This window comes from Polypterus senegalus, chromosome 1 (assembly GCF_016835505.1).
Source record: "Polypterus senegalus isolate Bchr_013 chromosome 1, ASM1683550v1, whole genome shotgun sequence".
Lineage (NCBI taxonomy): Eukaryota > Metazoa > Chordata > Cladistia > Polypteriformes > Polypteridae > Polypterus > Polypterus senegalus.
In genome coordinates, this window is record NC_053154.1 from 250943252 (window position 1) to 250967998 (window position 24747).

Sequence of the window (24747 nt, forward strand, 5' to 3'; positions counted from 1 at the left end):
TAAGTGCAGAGATACCAGACTCACTGAAGAGGGATAAGAGGGAAGGAGGGGTGCAGTTAAGGGAAAGCAACAAGCATGATAGAATAGCCAGGTGAAAATTGTGTGTGACAAAAGAGAAAGAGTTTCAGTTTTTGTTCACCATGTGCAATAGCCCTTTCCAACAGACAGAACCATCAGTGAAAGCCGTCCCCAAGGTCAGAACAGTGAGGAAGATTATACATAGTTTAGTTCACTGTTTGTTTGAAAACACCACCATTCTTGCCGCCCTCTTTTTGAATCTCCCACCCTAATAAACTGTTTATTTTTTTTTTTGACTACATTCCCTGGCTCACATATCTTTCTTTCAATTACCTGCAAAGAAGTCACTACAATAATAATGACTCAGTGGTGTGAATTATTATACACGGAGTCATCATTTAGCAGGTTAGTGTGCATTTCCATACTTGAACAAGGGTGTCCCCACAATATATTATTATATATGCAAATATTCTAAAATATGAAAATATCCAAAATATTTCTGGTCCTATCCATTTCAGACTAGGGATACTCAACCTGTGTTACTTTATTTTCCAAAGGAGAAATTCAGCAATAAATGAAAGGTGCTACATACAGTGGGAGCCACGTCAAACAGCCGCCTGGAGCATGACAGGTCCATGACAGGACCATGACAGGACCATGCACGATCCGTGCACGGAATGTGATCCCCCGCGATGACGCAGTTAACGATGCCCCGCCCCATAAACGCCCCCATGCGCTTTCTAAAAAGATGGTTGCAATGCTGTATAATCCCGCCAGATGGAGCATTGAATGCTTCAGTTAACTGCAGTGTCCAGGAAGCCCTATACCGTATCTTTAATATACTGTATAGGCAGTTCTTGTATTGTCAACATAGTTTCATAAATAGATGACGTGGTAAAAAAAACAACAACAAACCGATTAATAAAACAGATTTGTTAAATCACTCAATACACAACCCATGATGATTATGCTATTTATTATTAAATAATGAATTAATAAAACTAGTTAGTAAAATATTTTTATTCTAGACTATAAGTGAAGAAAAAATAAAGCAAGTTACAGTAGGCGGTTGATACGACAGCTTGCGTGGTGCAATGCTAAGAACTGCTGATTTCCGATCCGTGCTGTATAAAATCATCACATTCAAATATTAACAATTCCCACACACCCTTCCTACATTCACGACATGTGTACTTGTTGCAGTGTACACATCTCTCTGTGCTATGGTTCCTATTACACTGAATGAGCACCTGACATTGTACTTTCTTCCCTGTTTAAATAACATTCGAGTATAGCGCGTCTCCAAATAAATCACATTCGAGTATAAATCACATTCGCGCGTGTCTCCAAATAAATCACATTCGAGCTATAAATCACATTCGAGCTATAGCGCGTCTCCAAATAAATCACATTTGAGTTATAGCGCGTCTTTATGTGAAAACAGCATTGTCAAATGGGGGGGGGGTGTATCGTGAACGCGACTGAGAGAATGGAACTAAATTTAAAAAAAGCTAACCTTTACAATTATCATGCATTTACACTGGCTCTTACAGACTGACTGAAATCAAATGTATGTTTTTATTCTAAAATAGTTAAGTACATGCAATATTAGCGTCAGATCGGGTTTGAATACACGCTGTTACAGAAGGAGTCAGCTTATTCAGTGCAGCACTTTCAACACGCAGTACATGCCATATTATTTGAAAACGAACAGCGTCAGATCGGGTTTGAATATGCGCCCGATCTGACGCTGTTCGTTTTCAAATAATATTGCATTAGTGCGATGATGTTTTTACATATATTGTCTTTCATTCATCTTGCGGTTTGTAATCAGTGACCGCGTGTTTTTTCCCTGATCTTGCCAGTTCGCACATGTTGCTGTATGGTGCTGTTTATTTTGTACTCCAGGACATGCAGAGGACAGAATAGTACAGAGCAGTAAGTTCAGCGCTATATGCAATCAGACAGACAGACAGACAGGCAGAGAAGGCACTAGATATATAAATAAACAGGGAAGGCACTGTATAATAGATATATAAAAAACAGCTAAGGGGATAGATATATAGATAGGTAGGTAGGAAAGAAAGGCACTATATGATAGGCAGACAGGGAAGCTCCTATATAATAATATAATATAATGTTATAATTATAATAATAAAATATAATGTTAAAATCACGTGATTGCAACTCAGCGCAGCTAAATTGCTGGCGTGTGTTAACGTGTTCTTGAGAACAAAGCGCCATCTAGTGGTGGAACCAGGTAAATGAATAAATAGGGCATGAATGGGCGTGTTTACTGTGAAATCTTGACATGCCTTCTATCAGTAGAGGGAGGGGGGGATCACGGCGTGCATAGGGCAGCCGTACGCCATTCGCACGGCCGCGGCTATTTGACGTGGCTCCATCTGTATGGAAGTAAAAATTTTCCTATTAATTAACTGTTTTTCTTAATGCTACTGTATGTGACGTGCGTTTTCACATTTCAAGGTTGTATAGTGTATGACCCAGAAGTACATTCAAGAATTTTCAGGCAAGTATGAGCTTAATGTAAGATTCACAGATAAATTAATTTATTCTCCCAACTGGGATTTGAAATAAAATGTATAGGTAAACAAAACTCAGCTAAACTGCTATGTATTAATCCTGCAATGCCCCTGCCTTACAAGATGACTTGCACAGAGAATTATAAATTGGTATCCATATTTGTCTTACAGAATGTGCACATTGAAGGGATGGACAGTCCTCTTTTTTTTCAGTACTAAAACCTACAGTTCAATCTTGAGGTTCTGATGCCTTTTTACTTGTTATTCTAAATTGGTTTTATATCAATTATATATCATAGCAGTTGATTGTTCAATAAAAAGAGTTGGAAATATATTTTTTAAATAAAAAATAAAATCTTGATTTTCAGGGTACAGCAGCAAGCAAGATCAGATACAAAGTGGACTTGAATCAATTTCCCTATAGTGGCAGTATTTTTGATGTGGAACCTGACACGGGAAGAGTGATAACTCGAGTTAATTTGAATGAGGAACCGAGCACAACATTCAAAGTATGAATTTTTTGCTATCTTTATTCTTAGTGTTATTTATATTTTCATAATTTGCCGTCAATATTTTTCTCTTTAAGGTTATACAAGTCATGTTAGTTCTTGAAATATTTTTCTTGGAAAAGTGATTTCTCTAAAGGTGTCAGCATAATATAATCTTGCTTAAAACATCTTCTCATACAGTGGTAGTGACTGCAATTTAAAAATGAAATTTGGGTTTAGACTTTAATTTATGTCTTTAATCAATTCCGTCACTGTCACTGTATAAATTAAACATTTTTTATGTACAATTATTAAAAAGAATTGTATTTTAGAATGAAAAATTCATTATTGTTGTACTGTATACATTAAGCAGTTGTCTTTATCTCATACAGTGAAAGGCTATTTGAAACATCAGCTGATGCACATAACCTTGCCCCTGCTGTTTTTACTTAACCATTTTCTTATTAAAAATAAAATATGACCTTACTCCTTATCATCATCATAAAGCTCTGCCTCTGTTGAATCATGTCATCTATGCCATACTCACTGCTAGAATGTCCCTTTAAGTGAGCTCTGAGATCAAAGTGGACATACATTAGTGGCCTGGCCACAACCTATTGAAAATGCTTTTCTATGATTCTCCTTGAACTGTTCCCATCTCAATTTTAGTTTCTAACAATAGATTAAGAATCTCTGCTGTAGTAGCATTTTCCTACTGTGTCTCTGTATTCATTTATATTCCTAGTCCATGGTTAAATATTTTACTATTAAAATGCATTTAAGCATGTTTTTATTTAATACAGAAGTACTGAACCATTAGAACAATCTAGATGAGAACAGGCCTTTCAGCCCAAGAAAGCTCATCAGGTTCTTCTAAAAAACATTAACTCTAGTTTTAAAATTCCCTAAAGTCCCACTGTCTACCCCATTACTTGGTAGCTTATTCCAAGTGTCCATGGTTCTCTGTGTCAAGAAAAAACTCCAAATGTTTGTGCAAAATTTACAGTTAACAGGTTTTCAACTGTGTGTCCCTGTGTTCTTGATGAACTCATTTTAAAATAACAGCCTCAATCCTACTAATCCCCATCATAATTTTAGGCACTTCAGTCATCTCTCTCCTTAATCTTCTTTTGATTAAACTAAAAAGACTCAGCTCTTTTAATTGTTTCTCATAATTCATCCGCAGTAGCCCTGGCATTGGCCTAAGCACTCTTCTCTGGACTTTTTCTAGCATTGCTATGTCCTTTTTGTAATCTGGAGACTAATACTGTACACAGTACTTCAGATGAGGCCTCACCAGTACATTATAAAACGAGCATAACTTCCTTGGGCTTGTATTTTACACATTGTGCTATATAACCTAATACTCCTGTTAGCCTTCTTATTGGTTTCTGACAGTTGATAGTGTCAAGTCCACTGTGATTCCTAAATCCTTCTCATAAGGTGTGTGCTGTCGATTTTTAGACCTCCCATTATGTTCAAACCAAACCTTTACTTCCTACATGTATCACATATCTGATCAAGCATGTATGCTGTCCAAGTCCTTCTATAATGCCTTAGTGGATTCTGCCAATCCACCTATTTTGGTATCATTTGCAAACCTAACCAACCTGTTATGTATATTCCTATCCAAATCATTTATATATATTAAAAATAGAAGTGGCCCTAGCACTGATCCCTGTGGAACAACAGTCTTAACATTAGCCAGTTCTGATAAGGTTACTCGCACCATAACCCTCTGTTTTCTGAGTCCATGCCAATTTTAACCCATCTACAAACAGCACCTAGAACTCCCACTTCTTTTAGTTTCATGTCCAACCTTTCATGTGGCACCTTATGAAATACTTTTTAAAAGTTAAATAATGTCATATGCTCCACTTTGACCATAGCCTTTTGTTGCTTCCTCATAGAATTTCAGCATGTTCTAAGCCCATGCTTGACTGTTCTTGCCATTTATTGCTGAATCTTATTTTTAATAATCTCTTCCATTAATTTTCCTGTGATGCACATTAAGCTTTCTGGCCTATAGTCACTAACCACCTTAAGAACTCCAGGGTAAGATGAATATCCTTCCTAAGCTTCTCATTTTATATCAAAACATTCCAATATACATCAGTAAATCATTCTTTAAACAATTACATTCAACCATAAACTCATTTATTTGGAATTTAAAACCACCATGTATCCAAAGAGCAACCCTACAAAGACCTAAGGCAGAAGGTGACATGGCTCTACCTAACTTTCAGTTTTATTACTGGGCAGCAAACATACAAGCTATAAAAACCTGGACACAAATAGATGAACATACACAGGCTTGATCTGCAATAGAAATAAAATCCTGCAGTACTTCTGTATGTTCCCTGCTCTGTACCCAATTTTGCTTCACTCACTGAGATTATGGAAGCAATGTAGAAAGCATTTTAAGATGGAGAATCTTTTATCTGTGGCACCTCTGCATGAGAACCACCATTTTCAACCTTCGCAAATATATGCAGTTTTTAATATCTGGAAAACATTTGGGATTAAATTGGTTAGAGATCTTTATATAGACAACATCTTTGCATCTTATGAACAATTAAATTCCAAATTTAATTTTCCAGCAACACATTACTTTCATTATCTTCAAATTAGAAATTTTTTCAAACAGAACCTGCCCAATTTTCCCTATCTCCCACCATCCTCTATGCTGGAAAAAATATTGCACAGTCTCAGGAGCAGACAGCATTTGTGCTTTATATAAAAATATTTTACAGTCCCTCCCTTTCAAAGATCCAAGAGGACAATGAGAAAAGGTTCTCTCACTCAACATATCGGAAAAGGAGTGGAAGATAGCAATGCAGAGAATTCACTCGAGCTCCATATAAGCAGAGCATACAATTATTCAACTCAAAATTATATACCGAGCACATCTATCTCACTTGAAATTGTCTAAAATGTTTCCAGGGCAAGATCCAACCTGTGAACGCTGCAATCAAGCTCCAGCCTCACTGAGTCACATGTTTTTGGCCTGCACCAAATTAACATCATTCTGGACAAAAAGTTTTAAGTGCCTGTCAGACAGCCTTGATCTCACAATCCCTCCTAACCCATTTACAACTGTGTTTGGTGTTCTTCCAGATGGGCTTTAAGTGGACAAGGACAAACAAACTGTAAGGCCTTCACTACACTTTTGGCACACAGACTTATTTTGCTAAGTTGGAAGAATCCTAACTCTCCTCAGTGGGTAACTGATGTTTTACATTATTTGAAATTAGAAAAAATCTAATTCTCACTTAGAGGATTTGTGCAGAACTTTTTCAAAACCTGGCAGGATCTAATCAATAACATTTTAGAATAAGCTCTTAAAGCACTGAAGAAGTAGATTCTCTCCCCATTTCTTTTTCTTCTCCATTTATCTGTATCCGCCTATTAAACTCATCAGTTTATTTATTTTTACTATTTTTGAGTTTTTTTCCGTTGGCCATGCTCTCTTGCTCAGGGGTAGGGGTTGATTTGTTTTCAGTTTCAGTTCACAAATTCTATTTTTTGTAAAAATGTATCTATTTGTACGGAATGATTACAATAATACCGGTAAAATTAAAAAAAAAATGAACTCAAGGGTAAATATTAACTGGTCCTGCAGATTTGTTTAATTTCAGCCTATTTAATCTAAGCAGTACTTCTCCCTTTACAATCTACAAATCATTAAGTACCTCCTTAGTAGTCCCTAGCAGGGTATCTACTTCCCCACATGTGAAGACCTCAGAAAAAGGCGTGTTTAGAGCTTTCGCTATTTTCACTGTTATCTTTCGCCTTATCTGCTATATTCTTCTCTCTCTTTTAACCTCCATAATATCCTTCTTAATGGTTGTCCTAACGCTGTTATGATCCCTATGATTCTTATTGGAGTTGTTAGTCTTATACGCCTTATACAGCTGTTTTTCCCTTTTGCGGCATCTTTTTTTTTTAACTCATTACTAACCCACTGCATAGTTTTTAAAATTTCTTGCAAATTTCAAATTTTTAACCTGTTCCACTACTTCTTGACTGTCTCTGCACTTAAAAGCTTATTCCAGTCTAACCTTCTTCGACTTTGCCTCATCTGCTCAAAATTTGCCATACCAAAGTTAAACTATATTATATTATAGATATTTCTATCCTGATTATTACAAAATACTAAATCTAGACAGGCTTCACCTTGCATTGGTACTTAACATACTGTGTTAAAAATCGGTCACTGATTAGATTTAAAATCTCCTGCTCTTGTGCTCTGCTATTTGCAAGGTTATCCCAGTTAATATTTTAATTATCTATATATATAATTCACTAAGGCAAGACAACCATGGAAAGCACGCCGGAAGGGGCGTGGATTCACTGAGCCGCCGACAAGTAAGACACCGATGGCGCACACAGGAAGGAGCCATGCCCACCAAATCCAAGACCATTGGATACGATGATAACTTGCAGAGCCACGCCTACCAACTCAGACACAACGACACAGAAGAAACGGCGTCATTTATATTCGTCTGTCGTAGAGGCCACATGCACCTGCACGTTGACTGTTCATAGAGGCATGTTTCTCGCAGAGGTAAATCGCCATATGCAGCGTGTAAAACAGTTTGCGAGGGGTATCCCATGGGATCTTTAAACCAATCCAAAAACTGAGGTTAAAACACAATGAAGTAAGCATTCTTTAAAAACCGAGTTTTCGGTTATGACGCACGATCGCATGCACCATAGCAAACTGTTTTACATGCTACATACAGCAATTTGCATCCGCGACAAACATGCGTCTTCTTAGATGCTCCTGCAGAAATACGGAAGGCGTTTCCCTGCCCACTAACACTCCTTTTTCTACCCTTGCTCTCTAGGCATTCACACTGCCTGCCCATGTGCCCGGACGCAAAAACTCACCGACCACCCAGTTAGCCCCTTTCGTCTGTGCTAGGAGTCCACATGCACGCCTAAGCCACGTTGACTTTTCATTATTCTTTTCGGTTTCGACACCTGACCGCGTCCACCATGAAAAACCATGTGAAAGGAACAACGAAGCCCCGCCCAGAAACTCTACCCCTCCTCCCACGTGCTCAGGAATGCACCTCAGACCACTGCCCGCCAAATGAAACAGCTCATCAAACACATACTCACTCACTTTGGTCTGTGCTGCGGTCCAAACCCAGCTGTGAGCCACGTTGACTATTCTTTTGCCCTCCATGGCTACCGCTTCAAATGTATTTCATGGAAACAACACTTCTTTCAATGTTATAGAAATTCCTGCTTCAGGTAACTGTTTGTTTCTGTCAGTCGGGTTTTTTTGGAGAAATGTCATTGACGAAACTGTTGCTCTCAAACTTCGTAAAATTGCTGTTAGCTTTGTTTGCCAACATTGGGATAACTTCGGTGACGTGGTGTCCGTTGTTCTTAGTCACAGAGGCATTGTTATACAGTCTGCTCAACAATACGCTGATTACATGAATACGTCCGGAGTCTATGGTGGTGAGGTAGAAATTGTGGCAATGTCCCAAATCCTTCCAGTTTCTATCAGCATTTACATCCAAAAACGTCCTCATGCTTCTCCTCGAGTTTACAATCTGGCCCAGCGTCTCTTCATATCCCTGCTCTTTAGGGGTCCTTTGGATCATGGGCATTACTAGGTTTTCATGCCTCTCAAATACCCATGTGATAACCTTCTGGTGACATCTTTTGACTCTGTCGGTAAGGACACACAGCGTACACACCCACTTGCTCACCACACTAATGTGACGTCACCTGCCCACGCTCCTCTTCCTGAAAAACATTTAAAGACACCCTCACCTGAACACACGCATTCCACACAGGACTTTCAATGCACCTTTTGTTCCAAAAGCTTCAGAGTGCACAGATATCTGAACGCACATTTAAAAAAACACAACACTAACCGAATGATACAATGTGAACATTGCCAACAATGCTTCGAGACAACTCGCGCTGTCAAAAACACTTATGAACTCATTCCACTCTCACCTTCAATTGCACATTTTGTAACGAGGACTTCACAGTTGAGATGGATCTCCACAACCATATGCAGATCCATTCAACGCAAAGATTTGTATGCAAAATTTGCGAAAAGCACTTTCACGCACGCAGATACCTTACTAACCATCTCAAAATGCATTCCCTGATGAATTCTTTTCAGTGTCAACACTGCTCCAAAACCTTCACACGCCAGAAATATCTCAAAGCACATTTACACACCCACTCCACTGAATGAATGCATTCCTAAAAGATCTTTGAATGCACGATTTGTTCAAAAAAGTTCCATGTGCAGAGATTTCTCAACATGCATTTAAAAACACACTCCACAGAACGAATTATGCAATGTGAACATTGCCAGCAATGCTTCGACACAACTCATTCCAATTCCCTTCAGTGTCAACGCAGCACTAAATCGTTCATGCACAAACATTGCATTCACTTTTCTGTAGCTTTTCAAGAAGATACCGCCTTTCACGTCCAAGAACATAATATTGGCCTACCTACCTACTGCACTATGTGCTTCTTGCAATGCTCTTCATTGGCCAGCAGACGTCAACAAATCCGGACATTACACTAAGTGTTGTCATGCCGGCAAGGTGTCTTTGCCACCGCTATCCAAGCCCCCTCTTTTATTGGAAGACTTCTTGACTGGCAAGAACCCGCTGTCCTGAAATTACTGTGATCATATCAGGGAATACAACTCTGCTTTAGCTTTCGCGTCAATGGGCGCACACATCGCTCAACCATCTGGACAAGGACCGTATGCTTTAGAATCCACGGTCAAATTTATCACCAGTTCTCTCCTTTATATAACAATCCTGACACGTCACCACAATGCGGTCACCTATATATCTTCGATTCTGCTGAGGCTACCAGTCAACGTTTGCAAAAGAAATGTAATAGCGCTTGCAGTGACATTTTGTTGCTTCAACTAGACAACATGATATGCCAGGTTAATCCCTTCGCAAAGTCTTACATGCAAATGCATGACATTATCACTCACGGTTACTCTGTTACTGCTGTACGAATGGCATTCATGGAAAATCCAGGTCTGGATATGAGAAGGTATAACACCCCGTCCTGTCAAACTGATGTTGCTGCTTTGTAGGTGAAGATGGGGAACCTCCTGCACAACGCGACATTTGCATATATCCAAGGGGAGATGCTTGCAAGCGTATCTCTGTTCTCAATATGAACTGTGATGGTTTTTGCACTGCTATTCCCTTTTGGAGATCCAGGCTGGCACATACAATTAACCCATGTTGAGTAAAAGCGAACCGCGAAAAGAACGCGAGTCACACAGCTCCATTTTTATGCTTTCAGGCTTGCCATAAGATCTTCTTTTAGTGTCTTGCAAAAAAAACCGGCTTTTCATTTTCCCCCGGGTATCAACAAAATTCGCTGCCCCGTTTTCCCCGTCCGGCGTTGTGGTGGTTTTTTCTAATAATGGCATTCTTTTTATTACACCCAATTTTTTTAAATTTTTTTTCCCCGGGTTAAAAAAAAACCCCTATTCTACGGGGTTTTCGCTTTTCATTTTTAATTCCCTGTTTTTTTTTTACCCAAAATTGGGGTTTTTCCCCTTTACATTCAAAAAAGGCCTTTTTTAAATTCTTTCCCCCCCCTATTTCAAAATTGAAAACCTTTTAAAAAACCCCAAACCCCCTTTTTTTTAAAAAGGGGGGGGGGGGGGGGGGAAAAAAAAAAAAAAAAAAAAAAAAAAAAAAAAAAAAAAAAAAAATTTCCCAACACATTGGGGGTCCAGGGGCCCCCCTCCCCGTTCCCCGGGAAAAAAAAATTAAACCTTTTCCCACCAAAAAAATTTTAGCCCCTTTTTTAAAAAACCCCCTCTTCCATTCCAGTGGCAAACTCTTCCACCAATAGATCGTCGACGCATCTGTCAGAACAGAAGGCGCGCGTCTACATTTCCTTCGCTCACATCAACAAGATTCGTCCGCCAGTTTTCAGTCACAGACGATTGTGTGTTGGTTCGTTCCGTGCATTGTTATAATGTTGCATTTCTTGCTGATTTATTATTACATTACCGATTTTTTAAATGTTAATTTTCTCCCTGTGCTTAAAACTCATTAAAAAACCGGCCTGATTATGCGGCGTATGGTACGCCGCGGGTTGGCTAGTTGACTATAATATCCCCCTGTAAACGTGTCTTTTTTAATGTTACCAAAAAGATGTGCATTGAAATTATTGTCTGCATTGGGCAGTCTATAACACAGTCCCAAAATAAGGCCTCTTTCATTAATTCTTTCCAGACAAAGTCACATGTTCTCAATAAGTTGACATGCATTTAAATTCTGTTTGACATAAACAACGCCACCTCCTTTTCTGTTCTGTCTATCCTTTCTAAAAATGTATTTCCCTCTATGCTGTACTCATCCCCATCTTTGTTATTTAGCCAGGTTTCTGTTATTCCTAATATATCATAAATATGCTCTACTACATACAACTCCAACTCACTTGCTTTATTTTTGATATTTCTAGCATTAAAGCAAACTATTCTTAATATGCTACTAGTTTTACTTTTGCATTTAAACATTTGGTATGAATTTACATTACTATGAATTTTTATTTTTACACTATTGTTTGTTCCTCCTTGTACAGTTCTAAACCTGGCCTGTCCTAAAGTCCCTCTCCCCCTCCCCACCCTACTTTAAACAATCCTTGACTAATCTACTCATATGACTTCCCAACACATTGGTGGCCGGCCCTCCAGTTCAGATGTAACCTGTCGAGGCAGAACAAGTCCCAGCTGTCCCAAAAAGAATCCCAATGCTCTATAAAACTATACCCCTCTACCTTTCACCAAGATTTGAGCCTTCTAACCTCCTCGGTCTTACCTGGACTTGTATGTGGCACAAGCAGGACTTCAAAGAAGATTACCTCGTTAGTTCTGCTTCTCAGCCTGGCACCTAACTCTTTAAATTTGTATTGCAGAACTGACAGTCAACGCTTATGTATGTAATTTGTTCCAACATGGAAAATGACAACTGGATTCACCCCCATTCTGGCGAAGAGCCTATCCACCTTACCATGGAGGCACTCAGAAGGCAACACACCATGCGAGATTCTGAAGCAAACCTGTGTTTCATTTCCCCTAATGATTCAGTCCCAAGCTATCACTACCTCTCCTTTCTCAGAACTGTTTTTGAGGTAGCCCATTGGGGCTGCTCAGGCCTGCCTACTACCTCAGAATCTTCAGAGATACCATCCAGCTCCGCAAGGACATGAAAACAGTTTGACACTTAAAATTCTTGGGTTGATGCCCCCAGACAGTGTACACCCTTTACCTTGCACCTTGTGACTGTGACATACCTGTCTCTACCTGTCTGGTCTGGAGTCTCCTCCCGCACCTCCTTAGGGGTACACCCTGTCTCTCTAAAGGACACCTACGCCAGGTCTGCCAATTCTCTGCTACACTGCAGGCCAGCCAAATCCTTCTCCAGTTCTGTAACTCTGAGATTGAGGTGCTTGGATCTGCTGGCATAACCTGCAGATGTAGTCCTCATAATAGACTCCAAGCTGTCCTCTAAAAAGTCCAACCTCCAACACTACATTCATTGCATTGGCCTCATTATTAAAATGACATTTTGGGTTATTAAAACTGTTCATCTTTTTTGTATTAAATTTAAATGATTTAACTTAAATGGCAAAAATTAAACTGCATGGCTACTTAGCGGCAACCAAAACACAAAGCTTTCAGGAGCAAAATGTATTTTATAAATAAATCTCACACCACAGAAAACAACAACTCTAAGGTGCTTCTCTTTCATTTACAATTTATATGTTAATTTATATCATTAATGAAGTCTTGATGTTAATAAGATAACTATTAAAATATTTTAATATTAAAATAGTCATATAAAATAACAATTCAAATATATTGCTGTAATACCAAGTAGGAGAAATTATAAAGCATTGGAGACCTGTACGATGCTGTATTTAATGTTCAGGTTAAAACAGCACCATTGCTACATATCCATCAGCTTTGAAGCCCAGCTTTGAAACCCAATAAAAGTTTTCTGAGCTGTGGTCCTTTCTCCTTGGTAACTGATTTTCTAATGAACACAAACTTCCGATCAACACATTCTTTAAATAAGGCAGGAGGCAGGTCTACCTGTGATACTCTAAAGTGACATCAGGGTTTTTCCTGTGGGTGTTCCTCCATTCTACGTCAGGAAATAGAAGTGAGGTTATTGCTTGCGTCACCCATTTTATCCTTCCCCCTTGTTTCCCCTGATCATAACACTCCCCTATTACTGTGTATCCACAGCTTATTTCATATGTAATTAAAGTGTGGTAACTTCATTATATTTTATTTGATGAAATTGCATCTCATTTAAGCATTCTGTTATTTCTTATCCTACATTATTTTTTGCATATTTTCACTATTACACATGGCAATTTTTCTGCTGTAAATATATGTCTTTCAGGTAAAACTGTTCCCAACTGTCTGCATCTTAACACCAAGTGGCATATAGAGACAACAAATATGGAACTCAATATCTATATACTGCAACCTAATTCCTTCTTACTAATTTTCTTTCATATTTTCATCATTCCTTTCCTGTTATTTAATTCTTACCTTTGTGTGGCAACCCTTTTCCCCATTATTGAGCTGTTTTGACTAAACAAAATGATAACTCTGAGAGAGCTACAGATGTTACATTTTAGGCTTGCACTAAACTTTTGTCAGTTATATAGCAGTCCATGTCCATTCAGCACTACACCACAATTCCAAAGGCACACATAAACAGCTGTACAGTTAAAAATGGTTAAGCAGTATTCTAGTTTTCCAGATTTTTGACCACTGATGCATTGCAGAGAAGAATTCAAGATCAATTATTGTAAACATGCATATACCTTCTAAATATCAAGAGCATCAGTAAATTTACAAAGGGAATGATATCTCTGGTAAAATATGTAAATATTACACCAAAAAGGTGAAAGGACAGTCCAGATCAGTCATACTAGCTGGAATTAAGGAGCACCACAACAGTTTTGGTCAAGACACCAAAAAGCAGCGAAAGGTCATAGTGGTATGAGGTCACCTGGCTAGAGCAGGACTGCCCAGGGCTGCCATTGAGCTTGGACCTTGTGGGATGCAACAGTGAATACATGCATTAGTCGGGCAAGCATTTGGAGGATGCCGCAAATTAGACTTGGCTTCCTGACAAGTTCAGCCCATGACACCCTCCCATGCCCCTGGATCTTACCCAGTGGTTTGGGTTAGGCTGCTCGCTGTGTGGCAACATCAAGGCAAGCCTCCAGCATATCCTATCAGGATGTAAGGTAGTATTGACCCAGGGACGCGTTAAGTGACACCATGATTTAGTAAGCCCTGGAAAAGCTGTCTAGTCACCTGGAGAGATGTAGGGTAGCAGCAAATGACACCCCAGAAGCAGCAAAACCCACGCTTAAAACATTCATCAAGCCAGGCCGTATGTTACAAGCACCTGCACAGAGGAGAGACACCATACTCAGACCAGGCAAATCGTGGCAGATGCTGGTGGACCTCAAATGCAGTTAGTCTTTACAAGAGAAATCATATTAATCACTCCTTGGCTAGATATTATGTATTCTGGAGTGAAAAGAGGGGTCCTCATGATAGGACTTACCTTGGGAAGAGGGCATGACCGCATCCCATGAAAGAAAACATCACATGTATACAGAGTTGGCAGTGGAGTACCAAGATACTGGCTGGAAGGTCAAGTCAAACCCATAGAGGTTAGATGCTGGGACTTTGTTAGCAAAACAGTATTTTTACTGCTTCATGGTGATGGTTTGATGAGGTCAAACCAGCGGAAAGCTGTAAAGGAGCTGGGAGAGGAAGCAGAGAAAGCCAGGTACTGACTGAGGCTTCAGAGGAAAGACAACGTTTGGGGGTGAACATCCCTGTAAAGGTAGCTGCAGGGGTTGATAGGGAGACATCCCCAATAAGCCACTGCCCACTGCCAAGAGATATACTCAATTAGGTTGGGATACATCTGCGAGTGGTGGTCTTCAGCTGATGACCCAGTAGCTGATCCAAGAGTGGAGGTTTGACAGGCAGAAATGCCAAAAATGGAACACACATCTAACTTGCACAGTGGTATATAGCCAATTTTAATGCCCCCAAATTCATATGGTCTCTATCATCCACATTCAGGGCTCCAACCCAGAGAACATGGCTCACAGCTTCTTGTGGTCTGACACTGCTTGTCCAGGTAGTAAGGGGTTCACTTGCTCTGTTTAGATAATGTGTTAATTGATGGCATCCTACTATATGTTGTACTGTACGTGTCCTAAAGATTTCAGGAATTTTCATTCAAGGACACAAGCTGTTTGCTTCATTGCCATTCTTTTCACAGTCCATATCACTTTTTCTGGGCCATTCCAGGAACTCAGGACAGGTTGTATTTAAGCAAGTGGCATGACAAAACCATTTCATATCTCATCCCTAAACTGCAACCTGTCACAGGTTATCTTGCAAGCCTTAGTATGTAATCAACTAATTTTATCAAGCAATAATCAGGTACTTTACAATTCAAAGCATTTCGAGATGGGTGAGTGGAATATTGATTTTTTGATATTGTTGTTGTGTGAATAAATCCATAAGCGCAATTCATTGAAAGCTTGACAACTGAGGGTGAAATCATGGTCTGGACCCATTTTAATTATTGTTACCTTGAGGAAGATGTCTACTAAGGGTTATAACAATTGTCTTGCATGAATTTATAACACTTTTGTTTTCAAAATTTGTTGGTGGATGAAAGCAAAAATAATTTAATATAAATCTGTTGTTTTATAGCTCGTCATTATTGCCTATGATGATGGTGAACCTGTAAAATTCAATACCACCATTGTTGAAATAACTGTTCTACAGCCATCAGTAATTCCAATCTTCACACAGGAGGAATACAGGTACAGAAACACATTTTTGTATTATGATAATATAAGGAAATCTGGATTGAACATGATCCTATTTCCCAGAAGGCATGTCACCCCCTTCTGCCTATCTGTAAAGAGAAGTAGATTTAATTTGCTTCTAAGAAGTTTTATAAACCAGGTTATATAAAGTCATTTTGGTATGTGTTAACATTAAATTGAAAACATATGGTTTGACAGAAGGAAACTTCTAGTAGTACATCTATTTTCAGGATATATTTAGAAAATGGGAAATATCAAGCCAGGGAATGAAATAAAGCTACTTCCCAAGGGATACCACATGAGTTTTGATGTTATTTTCAGTACATTGTCATTTTAGCTCAGCATTAAACGGATAATAAAAATAAGCAGTACTGAATGCACTGTATGATGTGCACCATATTAATTCTAGTGAGATTTTTTTATTTATACAGAACAAGGCATACATTATTAGTCCTAACAGAGGAACAATGGGAGTCCTTGATATTCATGTAGCGTATTCTTGCGAGATCATAAAAGAGAAATTAGAAATTCTTCTTTTCCTTGAGAAATGTGACTAACCATAGGAATACTTTTTTTAAGTATGTGACCAAACTGTAAAGGATATGGATAAATCTACCCGAATACTTTTACAGTGCTCTACAAAGCTAATGATTTGTATGCACAGATAGACATAGATGCAGTACCTTTAATATTTATCTGCCTGAAATATAGTTTTTCCATGCTATAGATCTATATTGCTTTCTACTGTTATACTAAGAATATTTTTGTGCTATGGTATCATTGCTTTATTTTTCATTTGAATTAGTGCTGCAGTGTTTTGACATGTTTTAATATTATGTTAAAGATGTTTCCACTTTTAATATAGGTTACTGGCACAATGGACTTATGTTTTTTCTATGTTATCTTTTATTAAGTTTTTTAAGTAGATCAGTTTATTATGAGTGGTAGAATAAGCATAATGTTTTAAGCCTTCTGTAATGTCTAAGACTTTTATTATCATTGACTTTTTCGATTTTTTGTATTGTGGATTTAAAAAATGTTAAAATAAGTTACAATATAATTCAGCTTTATCTGTTTGTATAATGCAGTGACAATTGATAATACAAAGGTGTATTATCTAAAGTGAAAGCTAAATAGATGGTGGTGGTTTGTAAAATCAAAATAATGAGCTTTTGGTTAAGTACTTAATTTTGTTTACATTTCAGAAAATCATGCTATGTGTGCAGTTTTTATCCCCAAAAATGATTTTAGGTGCTTTAATTTAATTACACAAGATTCCTGTTGAAAAATGCCAAGTCGTCTGGACCTGTTAGGCAACAGCACAAACTACCTGGCCAGCTTGCCAAATTGTCAGCTGTTGTTTTTCTTTCTTAATGCTCATTTGAAGTTGAAAACTCACTGCCTTTTATAGTCTACTAGCAGAATACCCACGCTTCGCAGCGGAGAAGTAGTGAGTTAAAGAAGTTATGAAAAAGAAAAGGAAAAATTTTAAAAATAACATATGATTGTTAATGTAATTGTTTTGTCATTGATATGAGTGTTGTTGTCATATCTATATATATATATATATATATATATATATATATATATATATATATATATATATATATATATAATAAATATATATATAAAGCTCTATATATATATACTGCCTCACAGACTCACTCACTCACTGACTCATCACTAACTTCTCCAACTTCCAACTTCCCGTGTAGGTAGAAGGCTGAAATTTGGCAGGCTTATTCCTTACAGCTCACTTACAAAAGTTAAGCAGGTTTCATTTCGAAATTCTACACGTAATGGTCATAACGGTCGATAACAGTCGACAACGTCCGCCATGTTGAACTTTGTTATTTATGGCCCCATCTTCACAAAATTTGGTAGGCAGCTTCCCTGTGCTAACCAAAACCGATGTATGTACTTATTTCGATGGTATGACGCCACTGTTGGCCGCCATATTGAACTTTCCAATATCACTAATTTTCCAACTTCTCGTGTAGGTAGAAGGCTGACCCCATCTTCACGAAATTTGGTAGGTGGCTTCCCTGCGCTAACCAAAACCGATGTACGTACTTATTTCGGTGGTATGACGCCACTGTCAGCCGCCATATTGAATTTTCCAAACATCACTAATTCTCCAACTTCCCGTGTAGGCAGAGGGCTGAAATTTGCCAGGCTCATTCCTTACAGCTTACTTAGAAAAGTTAAGCAGGTTTCATTTCGAAATTCTACGCGTAACGGTCATAACGGTCAACAATGTCCGCCATGTTGAACTTTCTTATTCATGGCCCCATCTTCACGAAATTTGGTAGGTGGCTTCACTGCGCTAACCGAAACCAATGTACATACTTAATTCGGTGGTATGACGCCACTGTCAGCCGCCATATTGAACTTTCCAACGTCACTAATTCTCCAACTTCCCGTGTAGGTAGAAGGCTGAAATTTGGCAGGCTCATTCCTTACAGCTTACTTATAAAAGTTAAGCAGGTTTCATTTCGAAATTCTACGCGTAACAGTCATAACGGTCAACAACGTCCGCCATGTTGAACTTTGTTATTCATGGCCCCATCTTCACGAAATTTGGTAGCCGGCTTCCCTGCGCTAACCGAACCCAATGTACATACTTATTTTGGTGGTATTACTCCACTGTCACCCGCCATATTGAACTTTCCAACGTCACTAATTCTCCAACTTCTCGTTTAGGTAGAAGGCTGAAATTTGTTAGGCTCATTCCTTACAGCTTGCTTACAAAAGTTAAGCAGGTTTCATTTCAAAATTCTACGCGTAATGGTCATAATGGTCGACATTCGCCATGTTGAACTTTCTTTTTTATGGCCCCATCTTCACGAAATTTGGTAGCCGGCTTCCCTGCGCTAACCAAAACCGATGTACGTACTTATTTCAGTGGTATGATGCCACTGTCGGCCGCTATATTGAAGTTTCCAATGTCACTAATTCTCCAACTTCCCGTGTAGGTAGAAGGCTGAAATTTGGTAATTATTTCGGTGGTATGATGCCACTGTCGGCCACCATATTGAACTTTTCAACGGTCTTTGTTACTTATGGGCCCATCTTCAAGAAATTTGGTACGCGGGTTCCCAACGGTAACTGAATCCTACTTAGGTACATATATACGTCCATAGCCTGCAGCTTGGTCACCGTGTGAGTCGGCGTTGGGTCCCCCATCCCAATGCCTCCCACGTTGTTGGCTGCCTGCCTATATAAGGCCGTCCGTCGTTCCAGTCTCTACATTCCCTTCCTTGCTTCGCCACGGGATTCACGTCTCCCTGCTGATAACAGGGATTATCCCTGCTCCCTGCTGCTAACATTAATTTTTTTTTTTCATTTTTCATTTTTTTTTTTTTCCATTTTAATTACTATTTAATTTAATATTGTTTCTTTGTATCAGTATACTGCTGCTGATTATGTGAATTTCCCCTTGGGATTAATAAAGTATCTATCTATCTATATATATGTATATATATACCCCAATCTACAGTACATACGCTCAAATAGATAAACCACATGCCGTGGCGCATTGGTAGAGCTTTTGCCTCCAGCGCCGACAACCGAGGTTCGATTCCTGAGAGGGGATGCACTGAGTATGTAGGCGCGTTTCCAGATTCATTTTACCTTCGCATCCCCTTGGTTTGAGGCGTATGAAAAATATGCGGTTAACGCAGAAAGACAGATCACCAATTGAAGCTTTATGAATAATGGATACTTTATTAGCCATCAATGATTTTTTGGTAAAGCCATACTCAGTGTATTCATTAGATGAACGGTAAAAAAGTAAGAGTGAGGGGAGGGTGACTTATTGAGGCATGCAGGCAAAACCACAATAGCTGGTCGATGTACTGTACTGTAGTGTCAACTCGATCTGAATTGTGTGATCACATTCGAAAAAATATATCTTTTCAAGTTCTATTTAGTCCATATGTGTCAAACTCAAGGCCCGCGCCTGGCGTGTAATTATATCCGGCCCGTGAGATCATTTTATATACTGCATTATTGTTATTAATGCCCATGCGCTGGTAACACAATAAACTACAGATCCCATAATGCAGCGCTTCAGCTGCCTTGCGAACACTTACGCGTTAATCAAGTCTAGCTTATGATGCTGCAAGTTATTGCGAAGCTAGCCCACATGATGCCGAAGAGAAAAGTTGATTCTGAAAATAGAGCCTTTAAAACCGATGGGAGGCTGAGTATATGTTTACTGACATTGCGGTAAACCCGTGTGTCTCATTTGTGGAGCTAAAGTGGCTTTAATTACAGAATTTAATCTATGAGACAAAACATCAGGATAACCTGAAAGACCTGAATGCAATGTAGAAGATACAGAAAGCAGAAGAGTTAAAGAAGAATCTGACACTTCAGCAGACGTTTTTACCCGTGCAAAATCACAAAGTGATTTCAAGTGAAGCTGCTTTTATGGGAGACACAAATGCACCAGTGCAACTTGCCCCACTTTCCCTGTTGCCAAGTAATGTTGAACCAAGTCGGCACAACGGTGTTCCCAAATATGCACTTTGCTGATAAACTGAGCGCACTCGCACTGAGTTCGCGCGCTTTGGTGACTTTGAAGAACAAAAAAAGAATTTTGAGTTGTTTAGCAACCCATTTGCCGTCGATGTGGAAACTGCACCTGTGCAGATTCAGATGGAGGTGATTGAGCTGCAGTGTAATGGCACACTGAAGGCAAAGTACGATACTGCAAGGCCCGCACAGTTTATTCACTCCATTCCGCAGAAATGCTCCAGCTCCGTCTACATGCGGCTCGAACCTTGTGCATGTTTGGTAGCACATATCTGTGTGAGAAGCTCTTCTCAGTGATGAAGACTAACAAAACAGCACACAGGAGTCGCCTCACTGATGAGCACCTGCAGTCCATCCTGAGAATCTCCACAACACAGAACCTCACACCAAACATAAACAACTTGTTGCCAAAAAAGATGCCAGGCGTCCAGCTCTGATAAAATGACATATGAGCAAAGACAACTGAATGATTTGATTTGTTATTGCTGAAAAGAACAAATTTTATTTATATTTCCAGGTTTTGTTATGCAGCATGTTCATATTTGAATTTGTATAATTTTGACAGGATATATTTTTATGGAGAAAAATCTTTTGGGATATTTAAAATTTAAGTTTATTTTTATATAAAATTACATAAGAGTAAAGAAATTTGAATGTTTGTTCTTTTAACGTTTACTTTATTTCTAACTTGTATAATTTAGACAGGATATATTTTTATGGAGAGCAAAATATTATAATTATTATAATCTATCTTTGAGTTGATTTATTCGAATAATATTCCTGTCTGTTTTATTCATATTTATGTTCAAAATCCTTACAGCTTACTTACAAAGTTGGGCAGGTTTCATTTCGAAATTCAAGTCATAACTGGAACCTATTTTTCGTCCATATACTATAACTTCTGCTCGATGCCCGTGGGAGGCTAAACGTAATTTAGTGCCTGCCCATATAAGGCCGTCCGTCAGCGGCAATCCAATAGAAACACTGCCGCTAAATATTCACGGGTGAACGACTGTGCTTATGCAGAGGAAGATGAGATGGTCAGGGTGGTGTTTGGCACAACTCGCGAAACTGCGAGAAAGCGCTTAAGTGCCGGGTCTTAGCTAACATTAAATACAACCGTGGACATCACATGAGATGGCACCAGCACAACTGGAAACCTTCGATGCATGTACACTGAGCTGCTCACGAAATGATGCAGTGCATAGACAAAAAGCAACAGTTCCAAAGAGTGCTGAACAAAACCGAATTACACAATTGAGAAGGCAGCAAAAAATATGAAGCGTGATACAAACAAGCATATTCATAATTGCAGCTACTGCAGAAACAGAGCACACGGTGGAAAAAGTCAATGTCCCGCTAAAGGAACACAGTGTAAAAAACCCGTGCATGCAGTGTGTCACATCTCAGATAAAGAGGAAGGCGAGCTGTTTATTGATGCAGTAAGAAACGAATCGATGGATCAAAACTGTTATCTTTACAACGATTAACAAACACGGAATGTAACTTGAACACATCCTACAAATACGAACCTGATTGAAAGAAATAATGATAATCAAATCCTTGATGACAGCAACACTCCTAACACTCACAAAACAATTACTGTATATTGACACTCATGTTACGCTATTTTTAAAATGTTCCGTTTTCTTTTCACAACTTCTTTAACACACTACTTTTAAGTAAGCGCTGGTATATATATATATATATATATATATATATATATATATATATATATATGAGAAGGTTGGCATCCTTCAACATCTGCAGTAAGATGCTGCAGATGTTCTACCAGACGGTTGTGGCGAGTGCCCTCTTCTGCTAACATTAATTTTTTTTTTTCATTTTTTCATTTTTTTTTTTTTCCATTTTTAATTACTATTTAATTTAATATTGTTTCTTTGTATCAGTATACTGCTGCTGGATTATGTGAATTTCCCCTTGGGATTAATAAAGTATCTATCTATCTATATATATATGTATATATATACCCCAATCTACAGTACATACGCTCAAATAGATAAACCACATGCCGTGGCGCATTGGTAGAGCTTTTGCCTCCAGCGCCGACAACCGAGGTTCGATTCCTGAGAGGGGATGCACTGAGTATGTAGGCGCGTTTCCAGATTCATTTTACCTTCGCATCCCCTTGGTTTGAGACGTATGAAAAAATATGCGGTTAACGCAGAAAGACAGATCACCAATTGAAGCTTTATGAATAATGGATACTTTATTCGCCATCAATGATTGTTTTGGTAAAGCCATACTCAGTGTATTCATTACATGAACGGTAAAAAAGTAAGAGTGAGGGGAGGGTGACTTATTGAGGCATGCAGGCAAAACCACAATAGCACGTGGGGTCGATGTACTGTACTGTAGTGCGCGTCATCTCGATCTGAATTGTGTGATCACATTCGAAAAAATATATCTTTTCAAGTTCTATTTAGTCCATATGTGTCAAACTCAAGGCCCGCGCCTGGCGTGTAATTATATCCGGCCCGTGAGATCATTTTATATACTGCATTATTGTTATTAATGGCCCAGCGCTGGTAACACAATAAACTACAGATCCCATAATGGAGCGCTTCAGCTGCCTTGCCGAACACTTACCGCATTAATCAAGTCTAGCTTATGATGCTGCAAGTTATTGCGAAGCTAGCCCACATGATGCCGAAGAGAAAAGTTGATTCTGAAAATAGAGCCTTTAAAAACCGATGGGAGGCTGAGTATATGTTTACTGACATTGCCGGTAAACCCGTGTGTCTCATTTGTGGAGCTAAAGTGGCTTTAATTACAGAATTTAATCTATGAGACAAAACATCAGGATAACCTGAAAGACCTGAATGCAATGTAGAAGATACAGAAAGCAGAAGAGTTAAAGAAGAATCTGACACTTCAGCAGACGTTTTTACCCGTGCAAAATCACAAAGTGATTTCAAGTGAAGCTGCTTTTATGGGAGACACAAATGCACCAGTGCAACTTGCCCCACTTTCCCTGTTGCCAAGTAATGTTGAACCAAGTCGGCACAACGGTGTTCCCAAATATGCACTTTGCTGATAAACTGAGCGCACTGCACTGAGTTCGCACGGCGCTTTGGTGACTTTGAAGAACAAAAAGAATTTTGAGTTGTTTCGCAACCCATTTGCCGTCGATGTGGAAACTGCACCTGTGCAGATTCAGATGGAGGTGATTGAGCTGCAGTGTAATGGCACACTGAAGGCAAAGTACGATACTGCAAGGCCCGCACAGTTTATTCACTCCATTCCCGCAGAAATGCTCCAGCTCCGTCTACATGCGGCTCGAACCTTGTGCATGTTTGGTAGCACATATCTGTGTGAGAAGCTCTTCTCAGTGATGAAGACTAACAAAACAGCACACAGGAGTGCCTCACTGATGAGCACCTGCAGTCCATCCTGAGAATCTCCACAACACAGAACCTCACACCAAACATAAACAACCTTGTTGCCAAAAAAGATGCCAGGCGTCCAGCTCTGATAAAATGACATATGAGCAAAGACAACTGAATGATTTGATTTGTTATTGCTGAAAAGAACAAATTTTATTTATATTTCCAGGTTTTGTTATGCAGCATGTTCATATTTGAATTTGTATAATTTTGACAGGATATATTTTTATGGAGAGCAAAATCTTTTGGGATATTTAAAATTTAAGTTTATTTTTATATAAAATTACATAAGAGTAAAGAAATTTGAATGTTTGTTCTTTTAACGCTTACTTTATTTCTAACTTGTATAATTTAGACAGGATATATTTTATGGAGAGCAAAATATTATAATATTATTTAAGGTTTGAGTTGATTTATTCCGGAATAATATTCCTGTCTGTTTTTATTCATATTTATGTTCAAAAAAGTTAAGTTTTAAAAGTTTTAAAGTTTTAAAAGTTTAGTTTTAGTGTGTTCAATAAATGTTTATCCTGTTCGCCCATGACCTAAAGTGTGTTTTGGATTTTGGCCCCTGTGCAATTGAGTTTGACACTGATTTAGTCGACACAAATATCTTTGGTTGGAATGTAAGGCGAATTTACTCTTTACATTTGTATGGTGAAGAAAAATGTATGCAATGATGCCTACATTTAACTTACATTCCTACCAAAGATATTTCTGTCGACTAAATAAAAATTCCTTCTATTTAAAATTTAAATAGAACTTGAACAGGTACAATAGTTCATAATATCCACGCAGACTTGCACGTAAGTCATACGTTTTAACAAACAGCGT

The 24747-nt window shown here is 38.6% G+C and overlaps 1 protein-coding gene across 6 annotated transcripts in view; it reads left to right on the top strand.

Annotated features, from left to right (window-relative positions):
- pcdh15b (protocadherin-related 15b) overlaps positions 1-24747 on the top strand; it is a 760133-nt gene that overhangs the window by 550102 nt on the left and 185284 nt on the right. For all 6 annotated transcript variants that reach the window (XM_039771647.1, XM_039771665.1, XM_039771655.1 and 3 more), the window contains 2 exons: positions 2930-3070; positions 15849-15961. In XM_039771647.1, coding sequence (XP_039627581.1) covers positions 2930-3070; positions 15849-15961 — 254 coding nt within the window. The remainder of the gene's footprint in view (positions 1-2929; positions 3071-15848; positions 15962-24747) is intronic.